Below are 25,041 nucleotides of genomic sequence, written 5' to 3'. Positions count from 1 at the left end.
CATCCAGTGCAGTCTCCAGGCTTTGGGGTGTGCCCTGGCCTCTCTCTATCTGCCCAGGCCCTCCAACCCACACTGGCCTCTTACCCAACCTCCTCCTAGGGCCAAACTCAATCCTGCCTCTCAATTTCTGCTGCCTTCCCCAACACACTGCTCCCCAAAATGAGCAGGGCTGGCTCTCGGTTATCATGCTGGTGCCAGCAGCAATGCCACCCCACTGACATAATTCTGAGTCCCAACCTAGGCACTCCAGCTGTCTTTGCCACACCTGGCCTGTTTGGGCTCTGGCTCTTGCTCTTTTCTTTCATGTGCATGTGTTTTGAGGTTTTGAGTTTCTCCCACTGCAGAACTGCAGCTGTGGCAGGGTAGAGCTCATGAGGGTGACACTCTGAGCCACATCCAATCCCATCAGGACTGTTAACTGGGGTGATGCTGGAACACAGTGATGAGTGAACACATGGGAGGTGGTTGGACCCACCTTGCCTCTGAGTGGTTTCCTTTCAGGACAGGAATGTAGGGATGGGAGCCCCTGGCGCGGGATGCTTTGCACAAGGCGTGACCACGGGCTCTTTCCTGGCAAAAATGGCTCCACTCAGCATGGAGAGCACTGTCATTCCTGGTGGCTAACAACAGCCCTGGACCCCAGAAAGGAACCCACACTCAAGATTAACGTCTGAGTGTGCGTGTCCTTGAGGAAATGAGGTCTCCTGATCCCAGGTGCAAAGGGGTAAGTCCTCTAACTCCAGGGGCCATGAAGGGACATCTGAGTTTCCCTCGTCCTTCTTTCCCTCTCTGAACCCAGGGTGTCCTCACACTAACCACAGTTAGGACCCTGGCCTCATTCCCCAGTGAGGATCATTAGGCTCCATAAAGGACAGTCTCTAAGATGCTCAGTGGACCAACACCCTCTGCACAACCCATAACCCTATTCACCCAAGAGGCAAGAGGATTTCTATTCAGGAAAACCAGGAAAGGGAGAGCCTTTCTCAAGGACACAAGGACATTAGTGAGTGAGGGAGTGATTAATGGATGGAAAACTATTTCCAACACCAACTTCCAGGAGCATATATGGCCCTTTGGAGAATTCTGCAGTGTGTTGGTGATTAAGGAGGACGTGTGAATCCAGGGGTCACTAGGTCCTCTCAGCCATAAGGAGGGAAACTGCCATAAAGGAACTAGGACAAGGGTGCGAGGAATGCTCACTGGGGGGAGATCGGAAGGAAGGAAAGTGTACTCATTAGAAAAGTGTCGCCTGAAAATTCTTAAGCCAGCCAAAAGTCGTGCGAACTTGTGTGGGAAAAGAGTCTTTGCACAGTGATGAAGCTAAGAGCTCACATGATGGAACACAGCATCAACTGGGACCAAATCCAATATCTGATATTCTTGTAGGAAGAGGAGAGTCTGGACCCAGAGACCAGGGAGACTTGGGGATACCAGCTATGTGAGGTTGGAGCCAGGGCGGGATGCCCATATGGGAACCACAGATCGTGGGCAGCAATACGAGAGTGGGCAAGGGCTGGGAGAGTTGGGGGGACAGTCCCCTAGGAACCTGTGAGGTGTTTTGGCAGTGAGACCGCCCAACACCTTGTGTGTTGAGCCCCTGGAGCTTGAGGGAAGGCCCTTCCTCTGTTGTTGGCCACCCAGTTGACAGAGTTTGGTTGTAGCAGGCCTAGGACCCAGCCGAAGGTCTGAGCATGTTGGCCATGCAGGGTGGATCTGGACCGCAGACACACTCTGATGACTGTAGGGTTTCAGCCATGCATCAACACAAGCACCAAGACAGGCCAGGTGGGGAAAGGGCTAGGAACACACTCTGGGGGCTGGTGCCTATATTACTGGGAGCACTTCTGACCCCAATTCCCTGATCTGCTGCCAACACAAGCTACAGAGGAGGGTGGAGGGACACAGAGCATGGATCTTCCCCACTCAGTGGGCCCAGGCATGTACCATGTGCCATGCCCGGTGAGTCCTGAAGCGGCCCCCTCTTCCCATCCTGAGAGCTCTTCCCTTCCTCATGTGCTACTACCTTCCCACTGTCTCTGGAAATATCTACTTGCTGTGGTCCTCAGGCAGTTTATGATTTAAGTTAAAAAAAAAAAAAAACAGGTCTTGGTGCTCAAAAATATTTGATTTGCCCATCCTCATCCCCCAACCCCAATATTTTCATTATTTCCTCAACATATGAAATTTTACTAGCAAAAAGTTAATTTTGAATTATACAAAGTTGATTCAAATAACATTGGTATACATAATCAATCACTGTACTTTCAATGTTTGTTCTCCTTTCCTGTTAGAAACTGCTCGGAAAAAAGAGAACAGAGGGGGCTGGGGATGTGGCTCAAGTGGTAACGTGTTCGACTGGCATGCGCGAGTCAGTGGGTTCGATCCTCAGCACCATATAAAATAAAATAAAATAAAGATATGTCCACTGAAAACTGAAAAAAAAAAAAAAACCAAAGAGAACAGAGGACAGACTCATGGAAGTACTTGAACTGATAAGAAGCTCCCACTCAAGCTCAGTATTCAGTCCTGGACAGGGTAAGACCAGGCCACTTTGACATATGTTCCAAAGAGTCTACCAGACAGAATCCTCTGACTGATCCCTGACTGAGCCATAGGAACTGGCTAGAAAAGCCTTCACATCCTCAATACATTCTTCACTTCAGAATACTGGACAAGCATTGATATCCATCTCTCGTTACCTTGCTCCCCAGCCAACCATTCTTCAACAAATTCAAAGGAGCAACTCATGCAAGCACACAGAAAGGGATGTTCACTACACACATCCATGTGCGAAAAAGACAACTGGTATTTCTTGTTTGGGCTATTTCAAATGAAATCCCTTCTGCATGACCTCCACAAACCAAAGGAAAATATTTGTGAAATTCCCACGTAGAAGACAAGATACACTTGCCAAGGAGGCAGTGCCAAGAATTTTGACACTCCAAATGTAGAGTGTGTGTTTAGGAGGCAGTCACAGTTTCCATGAGAGAGTCCCATGAAATCAATTAGGAAGATCCATGCTCTAGCCCTACCATGCAAGTGATGTGACTTGAAAGAGTCACTTAGTCTTAGTAACCATCATCACTAACAACTAAGTCAATGAATAAAGGTCCTCAGGTGTCAAGCTACAAAATGTGGGATGAGCATGGATGAGGATGGGTGGGAGAAGTCTCCAACTCTAACACAATTAGGGAAGGCTGTGCCTGTCCTCAAGTGGCTGGGGGGGCTTGGGATCCTGCCACAGAGGGGGATTCCAAACCTCACATCCCCTGACCCAGGCCAGAAGACCAGGTAGATTCCAAGGACCCTGGGGTGGCCCAATGGCAATAAAGGTCAAAAGGAACTAGGGATCTGCCTGGTCCCTCAATCCCCTACTCTGAGCAGGGCTGCATGACGAGGCCAGAGGCCATCCACAGCAATCTGCCTTTACAGGAAAACAGGGACTGCAGGCTGCCTCTGGCTCACTGAATCAGGGTGGTGTTTTCATAAAGCAAGACCACTTCCTCACATTTGACCAGCAGCTCATGTGTTGACAGCACAATGACTGACTTGACTCAGGCCCTGATGAATGAAATAGAAAATTCATAGCAAACCCATCTTTAGCTCTTCCACATCATCAGGGACTCTGATTCAATTCCGTCCAGAAAGGTGTCTGAAATGATTTCTAAACATGCTGGGGACTCACCTCTGTGTGGAACTTTTCAGGAAAAAGGGGATCAAGTCTCATGAAGCAACTCTTCTCTCTTCTAGCCCATGGGCAATGCAAGGAACCTGCATGATACCAGAGGCTCACTTCTCTCTTCTCATGTCTTCTGGAAAGGATTCGTTAATGCTTCCTGCAAGGTGAAGCAGAAGCCTGCATTCCCAGCTGCACAGAAGTGTTTGAGGGCAGTGTCTCCCTTAAAACCCAAAAATAAAAAAACAGGTCATTCAACAGGCACATGGATTAGAGTACATGTTCAATGATCCCTCCTCCCTGGAGCCTTCCACATGCCCATCTTCCACATTCACAGAGCAATGCTTGGCCATTCTCAAGACCAGGAGACCATGATGCTCATCACCAGGAAGTCAATAAGGAACATGAAGAGAGCAGCATGGATTGCAGAAGGTGGCACATCAAGGATCTTCAGCTCTGCTGCTAGAACACAAGAGCTTAACTTCAGTATTGACTTTTTGCCAACTACCAAGTACGATAGCAGTGTCAAGCCCAATATGCAGATATGCAAGTAGTAGGTGATACCCCGCATCCATTCACAAAAGTGGGCAACATCTGCATCAGAACAAGGAAGTATCTTACCCTTACTCATAAAAATCATCAGAAACAAAATAAAATGGATGCAAGACTTCTCATTTCACTATTAGGTAGCTGTTGGAATTCCCTATTAAATAATACCTCCTCCAAAATAAAAAGTATCTCAGACATGTGTCAACTATTCAATGGATGACATTTTAAAAACTATGGACTTTACTTAATATTTATGTATGCTATATCCCTGCCTAAGGCTCTATGAGAAAGGAGCACATAGAATTGGATCTTTGAAAATCTCACATTTGCTGATAAATATTACTGCTGATCTCAGGCATGGCGAAGTGAAAAGTGGGACTTTGGATATTCAAAGAATGCTATGTTGTGGGATTGGTGTCCCTGATTCATACATAGCATATGGTTTCTATGAAATCCAGTGAGGGAGCAGGAGTAACGAAGCTGATTCCACAGATGACCTCAGGGAATACTGACAGATAGGCCAAATGAAAAATATGTTCCAGCTAACCATTGGTATTTGGGCTTCTGATCCCAGTCCTGTTTTTTAAAAAGGTGCAGACAGGCAGTGTTCATTAAAAACTGTCTACCATGTAAAAGTGGGTAATTTAAATGGCATCTAGTTACACATCTGATAGAATGGTCTGGCAACATATGAATTTCATTCTAACAACAACAACAACAACAAAACATAGAAAATGAGACATAAAGATAAAACCTTGTCTTCACCAGGATGCCTAAAAATAGGTTTTATTTGGCTCATGCAAATAAATATCTTTCAATAGAATTTCTGATTTCTGAATGAATCCATTCAATTTCATACTGCACAGATCACAAGGTTTTCTTTACAGAATATTCTCTTCTTCTTCTTAAAGCCTCACATAGAAAATGTCTCACAGGACATAGGAGGGGAATGACCCAAAGGATGAGAGAACGGCTGGAACCGTTCTCAAATGTGCCCATGTAGCCTAAAGTTTGAAGGCATCTAATTGTACTCTAAAACAATTATGAACCTATTTGATCCATTATTAATAAATATCACCACTTTACCACTTGAACCAAATCACAGAAAATTGGAAACAGATGATCATTTGCTTTGATACCTTTACTTCTGTTTCATTACTCAGAGTCGATCAACTCTATACTTCAAGTGACACAGATTTGTTACAGAATGCCTAAGATCCTAAGGATCTATTTTAGCTCAGCCCATGGTATTGCTTCATTATTTTATTATTTTGTAAGTAATAAAATATAACTTCATGTTGGATGATCTATTCAAGCCATGAATATATCATCCAACATTGTTCTTCCCAAAATATTAGCCCAATTTCTGCGGGTGCTCACTTACTGTTTAGGAATTTTACTAATTGTTTGAAGGTTCTAGAGGACCTGTTAGACTCCTAATGGACAAACCATACAACATACTCCAGAGAACGGACGAGTGCCATAAGAAGAAAATAAGGTCAGCCTACAGCAATGGGCAGCTGCCTGCCCTCGGCTGGGAGGAGCCCTGGCCATGGCACCAGGGCTGCTGGGCAGCAGAAGCCTCCACAGCCCTGCAGGGAGCCTGGAGCACAGCTCTGCCTAACCATGCTCAGCCCTGGACAGATGCACATGAGTTCCCATCACAGGCTCGAGTGTGACAGTCCCAGGTGCATGCCTGTCATGCCAGCCACCAGGGAGGCTGAGGCAAGAGGAACGTTTGAGGTCAGCCTTGGCAACTTAGACCCCGAGGCAAAGGGGAAATACTTTTACAGGGGTCTCTGAGGGTGTAGCTCAGGTAGGTCACTTGCCTCACAGGCTCAAGGCCCTGGGTTCAATCCCCAGAACCCACGTACACACAAAAAGTGAACTTGGAATAGTGTTTAAAATGATGGATCAGGTACACACAAGGACTTCAATATGACCTCTCAGAGGAGCTCAATTTGAGATCAGACTGAACAAAAGACCACCTGGACCATTGACTCAGTGTCTGAAACCCTCTGTGAGCATGGGAAGCACTGCTGGCAAGACACCAGAGGGCCAAAGCACTTGTGCCCCCTGCAGGGGTGTCTCTTGTCTACCGCCAAAGACTGTTCCCCTCCTGGGGCAGCTGAGAGCAAGCTGGGCCTTGGAGCAAGGACTAGTGCTTTAGATATAGACTATGCAAGCAAGGGGCAATGTCTTTAATAAAACTAAAATTTAAAAGTCACATTGAAAAAATTTTTAAAAGAAGAAAATAAGGTCAAGTAGAGGAAGCCCATTTTCACAGGAAAAAATCCCCCAGTGAAAAGCATCAGAATAGATACCAAGAAAAATACCAACAAAAACAGTGTGCTCCCACTATGTATCTACTCAACATGCAAAAGTTAGAAAGCTAGATAATACAATCCTGGCCACAGGTAGAGCTATGCAGAGGAGCCACCTGGCAGTGCTTAGTCAAAGAAGTAAACATGCACACTTTGACCTAGAAATTCCACCTGTGTGTAAACCAGGCGGTGCTTAAGCAGTTTCACAAGGGGACATGCACAGGGAAATTTATCCTCAGGTTCTTATAGAGTTGTCTGTGCTTACAGGGAGTTGATGGTTGTCAAGATGCCCACAGCTGCGAAAGTCAAAAGCTAAAAAAATAATAGATGCCAACCTGGATATATTAATAATCCCGTATCTATGATCACCTTCATAAGGTAGCTTCCCAACTTCTGTGTGGAAGTGTGTTTCTCCTTGGCCCTTACACTGTTGTGGAGACCACTAGGAGTTCAGCTTTGTGCAGGATCATCTGACCTGGACTTTTTGCAAGACCTGTACAGCCCTCACACATGCTCAGATGCTACAGGACTTTTCAGACCAGTCCAGACAACAGTAGGCATCCATTCATTGTCTGCACTCTACAGATTCCTAGATGCACGACATTCATTACCATCAAATGCAGAATTTTCATCAAAAACTAATATATATATCATTCCAATCTGAATCAAGAAAATCGGAAATATCCCCAAATCCAAAGAGTGGATCCCCATTGTGATGCTACAAGTTGAAAATTCCACAGCTGACCTCATGGGATGGTTCACAGTCAAAAGACAGCTGCATGAAAAATATTACATGACCTTCCTGCTATGTGAAAAGTGGCATGTGAAGTACACATGCATGTCTTCCTCAGACATGGGTTCATTTGCAAGACACCTTGTGCAATTGAAAATACTCCAAAAGGGGAGAAATCAGAACCATGTCTCCAAAGTATTTCAGCAGAGACCAACTCCATCTGTCTATCTATCTCTCAGTGAGTGTGTGTGCTCTTGTGTGTGTTTGTGTGTCTTTGTTTGTGTTTGTACCATCATAGCCGATACTTCATTGCCCCCATTGGAAAACTGACTCAGATAATGCCATCTGCCAAACTCCTAAAAACCAAAGTTCTTGCTGATAGAATGAAACATTCCTTCCTGTTGGTTTGGATGTGTCCTTTAGGAATCACTGCTACATTTAGTATACTCAAATCATCACAGTAGATCAGGTAACAAAAACATATGTATTTTAAAATAATAATATATTAATGGAAACAACAAATACAGGATAGAGTAACAACTGTGTTACTAAACAAGGTCAAGGACAATGGCAAACTATAGATTCAAACTTTGAAGAAAATAGTAATCAATGTAAATATTCCTGGGCTGCCTCAGCCCCGCCCAGGCACACAGCAGCAGAATGGTTTTGCAAGCATCCTCAGGAGGGCTGGAGCCTTCTTTCCAGGACGAGAGGGAGGTTGAGGCTGGATCCACCCATCATTCTTTTGGGAGAGGCTCCTTTTCCTCAGCACAAAGTTGGATTTTTTGTGAGGATTCTTGGCATAAAATACGTTGGCCTCTGCTGGAATCCTCAGCTCTGGGGAGAGAGGGGTGTACAAAAAGAAGGTGGCACTCAGGAGGTGCTCCCTAGGACACGCCAACATCTGAGAGCCTGTGCCAGAAAAGGCCAGAGCCACACACCTGAGAGCTCTCCAATTCAGCACCAATACCAACAAAGACAGCCTCCACAGTCCTCCCTGAGGAAGAACTAGGCAGAGCACTTCAACAGACCTAATGTCTGTTCCTACCAAAGGCTTTGGACTCCAGAATATCTCAGGTCCTCTTGCATCTGCCAAAGCACACCACTAGGGTTGGCATCTGAAATCTCCCACAAAAGGCTCCTGTGCCGAAGATTCAGTCCCCACATGAGCCATCTTCATAGGTGGGTTTGGAGGGAAGCATTGGATGGTGAGTGCTCTGATGTCAACATGAAATTCTCATTCAAGATGAATACACTACTGGGGGGTGGGAGGGACTGGAAGAAAGGTTGAGCATGGTTGGGGGAAGACCTAAACAGGGTTGTGCCCTGGGCAACAGTACCTTGTTCCTGTTGGCTCCACTGAATCCTCATTCTCCAAGTAGAGGTCCTCCCTCTCCATCTTTCTCTCTCTCCCTCTCTGCCAGCCTCGTTCTCTCTCTCCCAGTCTATGCCTTTGTGGCAAGGGCTGAGGAGCTCTCCCTCCACTGCCACACACTAGAGCTTTATGGACAGCCTCAGTGCACAACCAAAGAGAAAGCTATGAAACCCAGAGAAAAGGCCTAGGATTCCTCCTCTGAGTTATTTTCCTCAAGTATGGCCACAGTGAGGACAGGCTGACCAGCACGGATACCACGTTAGAGCCATGCTTCTGCGTTGGTGGAGCCCGCCTCCATGTGAACCAGGCTTCTGAGAATGGAGGCCACATTCCAAATACTGCCCTACTGAGAACAATGGTTCCAAAGACCAGCAAAGGGACTGCTTCCCTCCAACATGGTGTATGGCCCAGTGGTGCCATGACCCCGAGTGGGGGAATACAACAGCCGCTTCTCCTTCCTCTGAACATGTGTTTCCTGTCGCCCTCCTCTAACCTAGAGCCTGTTCTCCAACCCTTCTGGGTTGGATGTGGAGATCTCTGCTATGAATTTCTTAGGCTACCAAGGCCCCAGACAGACTTCCTCTTCCATAGACACTACTAACCTAACAGTAGGTTAAGATAGGAGACAAGTGATCCTAGAACTCATAGGGATGGTGGTCTTCAGGGTACATAGGCTGGGATAATGGCTGCTGTGGTGTTTGGCTCACAAAAACCAACCAACCAACCAACAAAAAAGCGCTGGCATTATTATCAGATGAGCTCTGTGGCTAAGTGCTCAGGAAGCCCTCATCTGACTTTAGTTAGGGATCACAACCTGGCTATTGTGATCACTCCTTGCCTAGTGGACTCAGGTGCGTAAGACCATGGAATTTATGCAAAAACAGATGATTCAGGCTGTCTCCCAGGCTGTGTTTTCTTCCCAATTTCATCCTGTTACTGCTTGCTAGAATCCTGGCAATGCTCTGCCCAGGCAGTGGTTTTTTTGGTCACACAGAAGGCTTTCAATAGTACTGCTTCAGTCCACAAAATGCCAGTTCCCTCTTTAGCCCATGCATTCCCATGTTCCTTTGAAACCACTCCTATCCCAGACCATGAAAACATACTGCTCCTGGAGAGAGGCTTTCCTCCTCACTCCTCAAAGATGTCAGCTTTGGATGCCTGTTCATGTCCAGGGGAGGGCACCTGGTGGGGAGCCGCAATATCCACTGGGGTATACTATTGGACCTCAAGACCTTCCACCAGCAGAAGTGCAGTTGGCTTTGTGCACGAACCCAACACACCTGTTGGAGTGTTCTTGGGGGTCAGAGACTACTCTTTGTTGCTAAGAGTTGACCTGAGTCCACATCCTGACCCTTGCTCTCTGCTATCTGATTGTCTCACTTACTCTGACGGCGAGAGATGATTTGGCCCAGCTCATAATCCTCTGGATTCTCCTCAGTAAGGAAGTGTAGGTCGAGGGCGCTGCGGATGACAACAGGAGCCCTATCCTGGCAGGTCACCTGGAGCAGCATGGGAGACAGGCCTTCAGGAAATGGGCCTTGAAGTGACTACTCAAGGACAGTGGGCAGGGGCATTCTGGAGGCACCTCCACTCTAAATACAAGTGCAACACCCATGACCCTACTACCTGAGGCTGACCTCCTGCTCATCGTGTGGGCTCTTCCCACAGGCTACTAGCCCAATCCTTGTACATAGGACCTCCTGGGCCTGCCATTGCTCTTTGTGGAGCTGCACTCCTCTCGGAGTGAAAGGACCCCACTACCTGCATACAGATGCAATCTCATCCCACAAGTTGGGAGGAATGGGACAATAGCCTCCAAGATCCCAGGTATGCCCGAGGATGCAGGCGGCATTGGGAATGGCCTAGGCACGAAACCTAGAGGCTTTGGTCTGGATTGCCAGGGCCAAAAACAGACCCAGGAACATGACCACACACAGGAGTGCTGAAAGATAGCCACGAGAGCTCCTGGCCTCCAGAGGCTCAGTGCTGGCTGGGATGTAGGAGGGCACCTCATCCGGCAAGGGTGGTCATTGGGTTACCTGGACATTTAGTGTGCTTGCTCCACATCCATATCGACTCTGCAGAGAGACTCTCTCAGCTCCTTGTTCAAGGAACATGGAGAACCTCACACTGCTGTCCTCCTCCATAGACGTCAGCATCCCATACAAGGGAACCTGCAACCTAGTTCCTGTCCTATTCTCATCTGTCACCCATACCTGTCCCTGCCCTTCTGGACTGCATGCTGCCACCTGACACACAGACTCCCTCAGACATGGCAGTGGACAAGCTGCTGCACTCGCTCATCTCAGCTCCAGCCCTTCACACTGACCTCTCCCTTCTTGATTCCCATCTATCCTCCTGATCATCCAGAAGCTCCAAATTCAAGAGGGCATGAGTAGTCCATGGTATTGGACCAGTGTCTGCTCCCCACCCAGGTGTAAGCACCACGGGACACCCCTGCTCCCAGGCTTACCAGAACACTCTTGGCCATCTCTGGACTTTGTGTTTCTAAGTGGACACGAATTAAGCAGGTGTCTCCCACCTGCTTGTGGGAAAGCGGCCTGGAGGACTTGCAGGTTGATTCTGAGAACTGTGGGGGATGGAACATCAGCAAACCCAGAAACACAAAGCCACCCCAGACTGTCAGTTGGCTCTATGGGCTTCCAGCAAATATGTCCAGGTGCTGAGGCTTCTTATTTCCTCAGGTCGGAGTGGAATGGCAGCACATGCACAGCTTGAATAAGGTAGGTGTTTACCTCCTTTCCCTTGACCTGGGGGCGTTTCCTCACGATGAAATATTGTACTCCCAGATTCATGGACAGACACACGAGTGAGTGGTCAGAGACCTTGATTTCTGCAGAGCGAAGTGGAGAGAATTGTTAGGTGGCACTCAAGGATTATACCACAAAACACCCACAACCCCTGAGAGTCTCCGCCAGGCCCATCACACTTTGGTATTTTGGGGCCAAGGCCCACTTTCTCTTGGCTGTCAGTTATCCTGAGCCCACTGTGGATCATGTCTCCCCACTGTCTGATTGTCCTACTTACTCTCATCCTCAGACATCATATACAGCAGCTCAAAGTTGTCCACATCCTCATGCTGCAACAAATTTTGGTCCAAGGCCCTGCGGATGAGGCTTGTCACCGTCTCCTGAAAGGTCACCTGGATCAGGGTGGGACAAATGTCATCAGAGAATGGCTTTTAGAAGAGCTACCCAGAAGACTGTGGTCAAACATTCAGGAGAAATCTCAGCTACATATACAAGGGCACAATCTTGTTATCCTGCTACCTGAGTGTGTCCTCCATATACCACCTGGGTTCTTGCAATGTGCTACTAGAACAATCCTGGTACAAATATCTGCCTGTACCTGCCATCTCCCCTCCCCCTGGGGAGCCACATTCCACTCATGTCAAAGGACCAAACTGCCTATGCACAGACACACTCTCATCTCACTGAGATGAGAGCAATGGGCCAGGGATCTGCGCACCAAGTGTGATCTGGGATGCAGGCTGCCTTTGTGGGTGGAAGAGGCAGATGCACTGAAAATTTGGGTCCTGACTGCCATGACACAAAACAGACTCAGATACAAGAGTGTGCACTTGAGTGCTTCATGATAGCTTTGAGAGGCCCTGGCCTCTGGAAGCTCGGTGCGGGTCTGGTTGTAATGATGTACTTGACTCAGCACTGGCAGTCACTGAACATGTCTCCTCTGCAGCTGGACACCTGCAGCATTAGCGTGTCTACTGCACATCCATAGAAATTCTGCCAAGAACCCCTTTAGCTCCGTATTTACATACATGCAAAGCCTAACATTCCGAAGCTTTGGCATGACCCCCCAGGTGATCCCGACCCCAAATTCCTACACCTAGTCATGCTAAGGAGGTTCTCTTCCCTGCCACCAGGAACACATCCCCTCCTACACATGTGACAAGTCACTGCCACCTCCTCTGCTCCAACTTCACTCATTGAGAATACCAAGTTCTAGGCACTGCAGCCTGCACCCTGGACATATCTCTGCCTTCATCTGTCCACAGCACTTCCGTCTGCACTTCTGGCCTGCAAAACCCACAATACACAGGCCCACTCACCACGGAAGCTGGGCATGCTGATGCTCTCCCTCCTCAGGTCAAGCCCTTAAGACGGACCTCTCTCTTCTTTATTTCCCACCATAGCCCTGGGGTTGGCTGTGTCTCCTGCCTTCCACTGTGTGGACACCCAGGAGGCAGCCCTGCTGTCGGGCTTACCGGGATGCGCTTTGTCTCCCTCAGGCTCTGTCCCTCTAGGAGGACGTGAACAACGCGGCTGTCTTCCACCTGCTCGCTGGAGTGAAGCAGTGAGGAGCTGCTACTGGTGACTTTTCTCATGCAGCACTCATTGCTTTGGGTGGCCTGGGGCAATGATCCTGCAGCCACTGCAGAGCTGCTGCTCACAGCTGCTGGGGTCCTGGATGCCACTGCCACAGAAGGTTCCAAGAACTGTGGGGGATGACAACATCAGCAAAGCCCAGCAACTGCACCCCACCCAGCCTGGCAGTTGGCTCTGTGGGCATTCTACAACATCCATCCAGAACCTGAGGTTCTTGTCCCCTTGGAGGATGTGGAGTGGCACCAGGAGTAAAGACTGAAGAAGGTGGCTGTTTACCTCCTTTGGTTTGACCTTCAACGACTTGCTGGCATCTGTTTCTCGAAGAAGAAAGTCGTAATGCACTCCTCCAATCAGGCCGTGATATACTTTCGCATCAGCAGGGACCCTCAGCTCTGGAAAGGCAGGGGCAGAGGCGTGGTAGGTGACACTCAAGGAATACACTACCCAACATCCCCCACAACTGAGAGCCTCTGCCAGCTCAGGTCTCACACACAGACCTGAGAGCCCCCGAATCCAGCTTCTGTTCCACCAAAGACTCCCCACTGATTAATCCCTGAGGACCCTCTATGCACAGGAGGTCCACTACAGGAACACCTTTCAAGGAAATAGCCCCTTGTACCCCAGTACCTCTTAGTTCACGTTGGACCCATCAAAGAGAAACAGCTAGACTTTGTATCTGGATTGGTCCCCAAAGACTCATGTGTTGAAGGTTTTCTCCCCACTGCAGCAATGATCACAGGTGGGTTTGGGGAAAAGCACTTGATGGTGGGTGCCTCCACCTTGACAGTGGACTCATCTACTCATACAGGGCTACACTAATTGGAGGGGTATGGTTTGGAGGTGTGTTGAGGTACTTAGGTACTCACCCCGGTCCGCCTGGCTCTCAGGCTCTGCCTGGCTTGATCTGCCATCTTCAACCTGGGCCAGCAGGTGGTGTGCTTGGTGCTCCAGGTTAAAGCCACCCAGGAGGAGCCACATGTACGGCAGCAGCTGCTGCAGACTCAGAGAGCCTGGAGGCTGATGGGAAGCCTCGGAGTAGAAGTTCACCCAGGTCCCCAGGAAGGAAGATGAGGCACTGTGGGGAGGCAGGTGTGGAGTCAGCAAAACCCTGGCCTTGCCTTCGCCACGGCCTCCAGAGCAAACCTCTGACCCTACCCTCCTGAACCGTCCCTGGTTCTGAACACACCAGTCCACCTCAGGCAAGACACAGTGGCTGTACAGGCAGGGTCAGGACAGGTCGCTACAGGCAAAGAACCTTCAACGAAGGAGCGCTAGATCCATGGTTTGACCAGCTCTCCCCTCCTCTGGGCAGGCCTGACACTCTTCTTCCTCTTGGCTACATGCTCTCCAACCTGGAATGCACCTTCTGGGAGTGTCTGTCCTCCTGCCCACTCTTCTCGGGGCTCAAGAGACACCTCCTCCCCTGGCGTGGGCTGCAATGCTACCTCATTCTCTGTGAGCTCTCACTGAGTTCCCCTGAGTAGCGGTGGACCTCTCTTTTCCCATGAGTGCAGACCACATCTCTGTGGCCCTGGGGGAGGACAGGGAGGTGTGGTGTGGGGGGATCCATTATCCCAGGGCCTTCCCCAGAGGACCCTGACTCCACCTACAACTCCCCGCCTTACCCCTCCTACTGTTGAAGCCCCACACCTTACACTGCAGGCAGAAAACTGAATTGGGCAGAGCAGTCTTTCCTCAGCCTTCCCAAGTCAAATCACCTTGCAGGTCCCTATTCTGGAAACAGGAGCCCACCCTCTTGACCCCAAGCCCATTCCATGTTGAAGTTGGTCCAAGGGTCCACCATAGTCACTGAAGAGGACAACGTGCAGTTATGCCTCATGGAGTCAGGGATGCAGTCACATGGAGGATATGTACTCATGGCACCTGCGGTTTAGGCTGACCCCATGAAAAGGGACACAATGGCAATCATTTGCACCCCATTTTTCACTGAATTATGAAACGTGACTGGAAACGTGTCTTCACACAGTGGGTGCTTTCTCCATGTTCACCAGTGAATGAGCCCAAACTGCTGATTCCCACATATCTCTGGGTGTGGGAGCTGCCATGTCCAAAGCCCCTGTCCAGCTATGTCCCAGCTAGGACGCTCTGTCCCACTATGGAAACTAACATGTCTTTATTAACCCAAAAGTGCTTTTCCCAAGGCCCGAGTTTTGAGACGCCTCTGGCACAGATCTACGTTCTTCACAAAGCCAACATCACACCAGAAAGACCACCTGGCCTCACTGAGTCCACCTGGGAATGAGCTCAGTGCACACCATTGAGCTGTGGTGCCCAGTGTGTGGGGACTGCTCCATGGACCTCTGTGGATCAGCTGGAGTCAGGATGGTTTCTCTGCCTGAGAGGGGAAGTTCACTGCCCTTGCAAGGCTGTGGCAGGCACCTCCAGGACTCGTACCATTCGGGGCTGACATTCCACTATGAGTGTGGTCCTCTTTCTCATTAGGTATCACAAACCTTTGGGTCCCTGAGAGGCACATGGCAGCCCCAAGACAGAGGCATGAGGGGGCTACACACTTGGGCTTGGTGGTCTGGTGCTTACCTTGGGAACAAGAGATCCAGCACCTGCTGGGTGGGGATGAAATCCCAGGAGATTAACCCCATGTTGCTGCTGAACTGTAGGTTCCTCCCACAAATGACAGGCAGGAGCTCATTCCTAAGCTGGTCCTGCCTGTAAGGTTCAAGGCTCTGAACCCTGAAGGGCTCCTCCGTGTTCTGATCATTTTCACCCTGGGTTGGGACCAAGAATGGTGGGTTCAAAATGGAAATGGTGACAAACAGAAAAATGACTTGTGCCAATACACTAGAGTCAAAGCACAATGGGACAGTTCCCATCAGTACACACACACACACACACACACACACACACACACAGAGTCAGAATAGGAGTCCTGGGCCATTCATCAGGGATCAGACTAGAGGGCCTGCTGGGCTCACCTGCCCTGTGCTACTCACTGTTACTCTTGAGCTCCTCTGCGACAATCGCCAGAGGCTCTGGCGTCTAAGATGAAGCCTCACCCAGTGTATCCACAAAAGGGCTAGTTGGCCCCCCTGAGATTCCTGGGAGCCTGAGGCTCGGCATTGTCTGCAACCACAGGAGAACATCCTTCTCCCTCCAGTGGCTCCAACCAAGTGAGCTCGGATGGCTTGGTCAGTGAAGTGGGTGCCTGGATACCAGGGTTCCATGTTCTGTTTGATCCATTGTCAAGGCAATGATGTCATTTCCTGTGCCCATACCTGAGCCTCTTTTCACATAAGACCACTTTCAAAAGCCCTATGGGCTGCTGATTTCTCCTCCATGCCTACCCATCTCAGGTGCGCAGGTGTTCACCAACAACTACCCAAACATCCCCACCAGCATCTGCCCTGCTTGGTGCCACTAGAGTTCCAGCTTGGAGCCTTCAAAAATGCATTCACAACCAGTCCTTCCCTCTCAGCAGCTTTTGGACCCTGGTCCCATCATTGTGCAACTCACGGTGTGCCCAGTCCTTTCTGGAAAGTAGGGTAGCATCTAATCTCTAGGGTTTATTGTGTCTATTGGCCCCTAACACCCTCTATTCTCTCTGAAACCAGAGATGGGACTCACAGGTGGCTAAAGCACAAATGTACAGATGGGACAATCACAAGAAGGGGAGAGACAAAGAATGCACCCTAACTCAATCAGGCCTGTGTCCCACACAGGGACATGGCCAATGTCCGTCCCATCGTGGCTGCAGTTCCCTCTCTACACCATGGCAAGTTGGAGGGGACTGAGATGCAGAGGCTGCTCCCCTCTGCCATACAACTTCCCAAGGCTTCTCCTAAGATTTCAAAAGGGCCAAGCGTGTCTAGTGTTGGGGTCTCACAGAGACTCCGAGGTACCACAGCATCCTGCTGCCCAGAACCGGTTCACCCCTCACCTCAAGGGGGCTCAGCCTCTGGATTCATGGGAATTGAAGTGGGTACAGGTGATGGGATATCACCTCCAAGACTGAGTTATGCCAAGTCCATGACCCCTGTCTGCATCCCTGTCTCCAGCACCACTCCCCCCTCTCTCTTTCCTCCTCAGAGCAAACAAATCCATTTAGCAAGTGTGTCCTGTGATAAAGACATGACGGTCACCCATCCTCTCATTACAAAAACACTGAGGCTCAGCCAACATGGATCCTACCAGGAACACAGGCATAAACTCAGAGTCCGATCCTCCCAGCCGAGCCTCGGTGGAGCCTGGACTCCCAGCCTCCTGAGTCAAGGAAACAGAGGTGCCTAGCCGAGCCACCTTGGATGCAGCCGCACACAAACTGAACTCATCAATGCCCCTTGCTCTCAGTTGTGAGTAAGAGGGGAGGGTGTTTCACAACCCTGGACATCCAGTGCAGTCTCCAGGCTTTGGGGTGTGCCCTGGCCTCTCTCTATCTGCCCAGGCCCTCCAACCCACACTGGCCTCTTACCCAACCTCCTCCTAGGGCCAAACTCAATCCTGCCTCTCAATTTCTGCTGCCTTCCCCAACACACTGCTCCCCAAAATGAGCAGGGCTGGCTCTCGGTTATCATGCTGGTGCCAGCAGCAATGCCACCCCACTGACATAATTCTGAGTCCCAACCTAGGCACTCCAGCTGTCTTTGCCACACCTGGCCTGTTTGGGCTCTGGCTCTTGCTCTTTTCTTTCATGTGCATGTGTTTTGAGGTTTTGAGTTTCTCCCACTGCAGAACTGCAGCTGTGGCAGGGTAGAGCTCATGAGGGTGACACTCTGAGCCACATCCAATCCCATCAGGACTGTTAACTGGGGTGATGCTGGAACACAGTGATGAGTGAACACATGGGAGGTGGTTGGACCCACCTTGCCTCTGAGTGGTTTCCTTTCAGGACAGGAATGTAGGGATGGGAGCCCCTGGCGCGGGATGCTTTGCACAAGGCGTGACCACGGGCTCTTTCCTGGCAAAAATGGCTCCACTCAGCATGGAGAGCACTGTCATTCCTGGTGGCTAACAACAGCCCTGGACCCCAGAAAGGAACCCACACTCAAGATTAACGTCTGAGTGTGCGTGTCCTTGAGGAAATGAGGTCTCCTGATCCCAGGTGCAAAGGGGTAAGTCCTCTAACTCCAGGGGCCATGAAGGGACATCTGAGTTTCCCTCGTCCTTCTTTCCCTCTCTGAACCCAGGGTGTCCTCACACTAACCACAGTTAGGACCCTGGCCTCATTCCCCAGTGAGGATCATTAGGCTCCATAAAGGACAGTCTCTAAGATGCTCAGTGGACCAACACCCTCTGCACAACCCATAACCCTATTCACCCAAGAGGCAAGAGGATTTCTATTCAGGAAAACCAGGAAAGGGAGAGCCTTTCTCAAGGACACAAGGACATTAGTGAGTGAGGGAGTGATTAATGGATGGAAAACTATTTCCAACACCAACTTCCAGGAGCATATATGGCCCTTTGGAGAATTCTGCAGTGTGTTGGTGATTAAGGAGGACGTGTGAATCCAGGGGTCACTAGGTCCTCTCAGCCATAAGGAGGGAAACTGCCATAAAGGAACTAGGACAAGGGTGCGAGGAATGCTCACTGGGGGGAGATCGGAAGGAAGGAAAGTGTACTCATTAGAAAAGTGTCGCCTGAAAATTCTTAAGCCAGCCAAAAGTCGTGCGAACTTGTGTGGGAAAAGAGTCTTTGCACAGTGATGAAGCTAAGAGCTCACATGATGGAACACAGCATCAACTGGGACCAAATCCAATATCTGATATTCTTGTAGGAAGAGGAGAGTCTGGACCCAGAGACCAGGGAGACTTGGGGATACCAGCTATGTGAGGTTGGAGCCAGGGCGGGATGCCCATATGGGAACCACAGATCGTGGGCAGCAATACGAGAGTGGGCAAGGGCTGGGAGAGTTGGGGGGACAGTCCCCTAGGAACCTGTGAGGTGTTTTGGCAGTGAGACCGCCCAACACCTTGTGTGTTGAGCCCCTGGAGCTTGAGGGAAGGCCCTTCCTCTGTTGTTGGCCACCCAGTTGACAGAGTTTGGTTGTAGCAGGCCTAGGACCCAGCCGAAGGTCTGAGCATGTTGGCCATGCAGGGTGGATCTGGACCGCAGACACACTCTGATGACTGTAGGGTTTCAGCCATGCATCAACACAAGCACCAAGACAGGCCAGGTGGGGAAAGGGCTAGGAACACACTCTGGGGGCTGGTGCCTATATTACTGGGAGCACTTCTGACCCCAATTCCCTGATCTGCTGCCAACACAAGCTACAGAGGAGGGTGGAGGGACACAGAGCATGGATCTTCCCCACTCAGTGGGCCCAGGCATGTACCATGTGCCATGCCCGGTGAGTCCTGAAGCGGCCCCCTCTTCCCATCCTGAGAGCTCTTCCCTTCCTCATGTGCTACTACCTTCCCACTGTCTCTGGAAATATCTACTTGCTGTGGTCCTCAGGCAGTTTATGATTTAAGTTAAAAAAAAAAAAAACAGGTCTTGGTGCTCAAAAATATTTGATTTGCCCATCCTCATCCCCCAACCCCAATATTTTCATTATTTCCTCAACATATGAAATTTTACTAGCAAAAAGTTAATTTTGAATTATACAAAGTTGATTCAAATAACATTGGTATACATAATCAATCACTGTACTTTCAATGTTTGTTCTCCTTTCCTGTTAGAAACTGCTCGGAAAAAAGAGAACAGAGGGGGCTGGGGATGTGGCTCAAGTGGTAACGTGTTCGACTGGCATGCGCGAGTCAGTGGGTTCGATCCTCAGCACCATATAAAATAAAATAAAATAAAGATATGTCCACTGAAAACTGAAAAAAAAAAAAAAAACCAAAGAGAACAGAGGACAGACTCATGGAAGTACTTGAACTGATAAGAAGCTCCCACTCAAGCTCAGCATTCAGTCCTGGACAGGGTAAGACCAGGCCACTTTGACATATGTTCCAAAGAGTCTACCAGACAGAATCCTCTGACTGATCCCTGACTGAGCCATAGGAACTGGCTAGAAAAGCCTTCACATCCTCAATACATTCTTCACTTCAGAATACTGGACAAGCATTGATATCCATCTCTCGTTACCTTGCTCCCCAGCCAACCATTCTTCAACAAATTCAAAGGAGCAACTCATGCAAGCACACAGAAAGGGATGTTCACTACACACATCCATGTGCGAAAAAGACAACTGGTATTTCTTGTTTGGGCTATTTCAAATGAAATCCCTTCTGCATGACCTCCACAAACCAAAGGAAAATATTTGTGAAATTCCCACGTAGAAGACAAGATACACTTGCCAAGGAGGCAGTGCCAAGAATTTTGACACTCCAAATGTAGAGTGTGTGTTTAGGAGGCAGTCACAGTTTCCATGAGAGAGTCCCATGAAATCAATTAGGAAGATCCATGCTCTAGCCCTACCATGCAAGTGATGTGACTTGAAAGAGTCACTTAGTCTTAGTAACCATCATCACTAACAACTAAGTCAATGAATAAAGGTCCTCAGGTGTCAAGCTACAAAATGTGGGATGAGCATGGATGAGGATGGGTGGGAGAAGTCTCCAACTCTAACACAATTAGGGAAGGCTGTGCCTGTCCTCAAGTGGCTGGGGGGGCTTGGGATCCTGCCACAGAGGGGGATTCCAAACCTCACATCCCCTGACCCAGGCCAGAAGACCAGGTAGATTCCAAGGACCCTGGGGTGGCCCAATGGCAATAAAGGTCAAAAGGAACTAGGGATCTGCCTGGTCCCTCAATCCCCTACTCTGAGCAGGGCTGCATGACGAGGCCAGAGGCCATCCACAGCAATCTGCCTTTACAGGAAAACAGGGACTGCAGGCTGCCTCTGGCTCACTGAATCAGGGTGGTGTTTTCATAAAGCAAGACCACTTCCTCACATTTGACCAGCAGCTCATGTGTTGACAGCACAATGACTGACTTGACTCAGGCCCTGATGAATGAAATAGAAAATTCATAGCAAACCCATCTTTAGCTCTTCCACATCATCAGGGACTCTGATTCAATTCCGTCCAGAAAGGTGTCTGAAATGATTTCTAAACATGCTGGGGACTCACCTCTGTGTGGAACTTTTCAGGAAAAAGGGGATCAAGTCTCATGAAGCAACTCTTCTCTCTTCTAGCCCATGGGCAATGCAAGGAACCTGCATGATACCAGAGGCTCACTTCTCTCTTCTCATGTCTTCTGGAAAGGATTCGTTAATGCTTCCTGCAAGGTGAAGCAGAAGCCTGCATTCCCAGCTGCACAGAAGTGTTTGAGGGCAGTGTCTCCCTTAAAACCCAAAAATAAAAAAACAGGTCATTCAACAGGCACATGGATTAGAGTACATGTTCAATGATCCCTCCTCCCTGGAGCCTTCCACATGCCCATCTTCCACATTCACAGAGCAATGCTTGGCCATTCTCAAGACCAGGAGACCATGATGCTCATCACCAGGAAGTCAATAAGGAACATGAAGAGAGCAGCATGGATTGCAGAAGGTGGCACATCAAGGATCTTCAGCTCTGCTGCTAGAACACAAGAGCTTAACTTCAGTATTGACTTTTTGCCAACTACCAAGTACGATAGCAGTGTCAAGCCCAATATGCAGATATGCAAGTAGTAGGTGACACCCCGCATCCATTCACAAAAGTGGGCAACATCTGCATCAGAACAAGGAAGTATCTTACCCTTACTCATAAAAATCATCAGAAACAAAATAAAATGGATGCAAGACTTCTCATTTCACTATTAGGTAGCTGTTGGAATTCCCTATTAAATAATACCTCCTCCAAAATAAAAAGTATCTCAGACATGTGTCAACTATTCAATGGATGACATTTTAAAAACTATGGACTTTACTTAATATTTATGTATGCTATATCCCTGCCTAAGGCTCTATGAGAAAGGAGCACATAGAATTGGATCTTTGAAAATCTCACATTTGCTGATAAATATTACTGCTGATCTCAGGCATGGCGAAGTGAAAAGTGGGACTTTGGATATTCAAAGAATGCTATGTTGTGGGATTGGTGTCCCTGATTCATACATAGCATATGGTTTCTATGAAATCCAGTGAGGGAGCAGGAGTAACGAAGCTGATTCCACAGATGACCTCAGGGAATACTGACAGATAGGCCAAATGAAAAATATGTTCCAGCTAACCATTGGTATTTGGGCTTCTGATCCCAGTCCTGTTTTTTAAAAAGGTGCAGACAGGCAGTGTTCATTAAAAACTGTCTACCATGTAAAAGTGGGTAATTTAAATGGCATCTAGTTACACATCTGATAGAATGGTCTGGCAACATATGAATTTCATTCTAACAACAACAACAACAACAAAACATAGAAAATGAGACATAAAGATAAAACCTTGTCTTCACCAGGATGCCTAAAAATAGGTTTTATTTGGCTCATGCAAATAAATATCTTTCAATAGAATTTCTGATTTCTGAATGAATCCATTCAACTTCATACTGCACAGATCACAAGGTTTTCTTTACAGAATATTCTCTTCTTCTTCTTAAAGCCTCACATAGAAAATGTCTCACAGGACATAGGAGGGGAATGACCCAAAGGATGAGAGAACGGCTGGAACCGTTCTCAAATGTGCCCATGTAGCCTAAAGTTTGAAGGCATCTAATTGTACTCTAAAACAATTATGAACCTATTTGATCCATTATTAATAAATATCACCACTTTACCACTTGAACCAAATCACAGAAAATTGGAAACAGATGATCATTTGCTTTGATACCTTTACTTCTGTTTCATTACTCAGAGTCGATCAACTCTATACTTCAAGTGACACAGATTTGTTACAGAATGCCTAAGATCCTAAGGATCTATTTTAGCTCAGCCCATGGTATTGCTTCATTATTTTATTATTTTGTAAGTAATAAAATATAACTTCATGTTGGATGATCTATTCAAGCCATGAATATATCATCCAACATTGTTCTTCCCAAAATATTAGCCCAATTTCTGCGGGTGCTCACTTACTGTTTAGGAATTTTACTAATTGTTTGAAGGTTCTAGAGGACCTGTTAGACTCCTAATGGACAAACCATACAACATACTCCAGAGAACGGACGAGTGCCATAAGAAGAAAATAAGGTCAGCCTACAGCAATGGGCAGCTGCCTGCCCTCGGCTGGGAGGAGCCCTGGCCATGGCACCAGGGCTGCTGGGCAGCAGAAGCCTCCACAGCCCTGCAGGGAGCCTGGAGCACAGCTCTGCCTAACCATGCTCAGCCCTGGACAGATGCACATGAGTTCCCATCACAGGCTCGAGTGTGACAGTCCCAGGTGCATGCCTGTCATGCCAGCCACCAGGGAGGCTGAGGCAAGAGGAACGTTTGAGGTCAGCCTTGGCAACTTAGACCCCGAGGCAAAGGGGAAATACTTTTACAGGGGTCTCTGAGGGTGTAGCTCAGGTAGGTCACTTGCCTCACAGGCTCAAGGCCCTGGGTTCAATCCCCAGAACCCACGTACACACAAAAAGTGAACTTGGAATAGTGTTTAAAATGATGGATCAGGTACACACAAGGACTTCAATATGACCTCTCAGAGGAGCTCAATTTGAGATCAGACTGAACAAAAGACCACCTGGACCATTGACTCAGTGTCTGAAACCCTCTGTGAGCATGGGAAGCACTGCTGGCAAGACACCAGAGGGCCAAAGCACTTGTGCCCCCTGCAGGGGTGTCTCTTGTCTACCGCCAAAGACTGTTCCCCTCCTGGGGCAGCTGAGAGCAAGCTGGGCCTTGGAGCAAGGACTAGTGCTTTAGATATAGACTATGCAAGCAAGGGGCAATGTCTTTAATAAAACTAAAATTTAAAAGTCACATTGAAAAAATTTTTAAAAGAAGAAAATAAGGTCAAGTAGAGGAAGCCCATTTTCACAGGAAAAAATCCCCCAGTGAAAAGCATCAGAATAGATACCAAGAAAAATACCAACAAAAACAGTGTGCTCCCACTATGTATCTACTCAACATGCAAAAGTTAGAAAGCTAGATAATACAATCCTGGCCACAGGTAGAGCTATGCAGAGGAGCCACCTGGCAGTGCTTAGTCAAAGAAGTAAACATGCACACTTTGACCTAGAAATTCCACCTGTGTGTAAACCAGGCGGTGCTTAAGCAGTTTCACAAGGGGACATGCACAGGGAAATTTATCCTCAGGTTCTTATAGAGTTGTCTGTGCTTACAGGGAGTTGATGGTTGTCAAGATGCCCACAGCTGCGAAAGTCAAAAGCTAAAAAAATAATAGATGCCAACCTGGATATATTAATAATCCCGTATCTATGATCACCTTCATAAGGTAGCTTCCCAACTTCTGTGTGGAAGTGTGTTTCTCCTTGGCCCTTACACTGTTGTGGAGACCACTAGGAGTTCAGCTTTGTGCAGGATCATCTGACCTGGACTTTTTGCAAGACCTGTACAGCCCTCACACATGCTCAGATGCTACAGGACTTTTCAGACCAGTCCAGACAACAGTAGGCATCCATTCATTGTCTGCACTCTACAGATTCCTAGATGCACGACATTCATTACCATCAAATGCAGAATTTTCATCAAAAACTAATATATATATCATTCCAATCTGAATCAAGAAAATCGGAAATATCCCCAAATCCAAAGAGTGGATCCCCATTGTGATGCTACAAGTTGAAAATTCCACAGCTGACCTCATGGGATGGTTCACAGTCAAAAGACAGCTGCATGAAAAATATTACATGACCTTCCTGCTATGTGAAAAGTGGCATGTGAAGTACACATGCATGTCTTCCTCAGACATGGGTTCATTTGCAAGACACCTTGTGCAATTGAAAATACTCCAAAAGGGGAGAAATCAGAACCATGTCTCCAAAGTATTTCAGCAGAGACCAACTCCATCTGTCTATCTATCTCTCAGTGAGTGTGTGTGCTCTTGTGTGTGTTTGTGTGTCTTTGTTTGTGTTTGTACCATCATAGCCGATACTTCATTGCCCCCATTGGAAAACTGACTCAGATAATGCCATCTGCCAAACTCCTAAAAACCAAAGTTC

The 25,041-nt window shown here is 48.2% G+C and overlaps 1 protein-coding gene across 1 annotated transcript in view; it reads right to left on the bottom strand.

Annotated features, from left to right (window-relative positions):
- LOC144249866 (uncharacterized) overlaps positions 1-25,041 on the bottom strand; it is a 155,046-nt gene that overhangs the window by 58,222 nt on the left and 71,783 nt on the right. Inside the window, 3 exon segments of the mRNA XM_077792064.1 lie at positions 11,414-11,511; positions 11,706-11,820; positions 12,904-13,134. Coding sequence (XP_077648190.1) covers positions 11,414-11,511; positions 11,706-11,820; positions 12,904-13,134 — 444 coding nt within the window.

Source organism: Urocitellus parryii, chromosome 12, assembly GCF_045843805.1.
Source record: "Urocitellus parryii isolate mUroPar1 chromosome 12, mUroPar1.hap1, whole genome shotgun sequence".
Lineage (NCBI taxonomy): Eukaryota > Metazoa > Chordata > Mammalia > Rodentia > Sciuridae > Urocitellus > Urocitellus parryii.
Note: the sequence above shows the minus strand (reverse complement) of the source record. Positions and strands in the feature narration are given on the sequence as shown.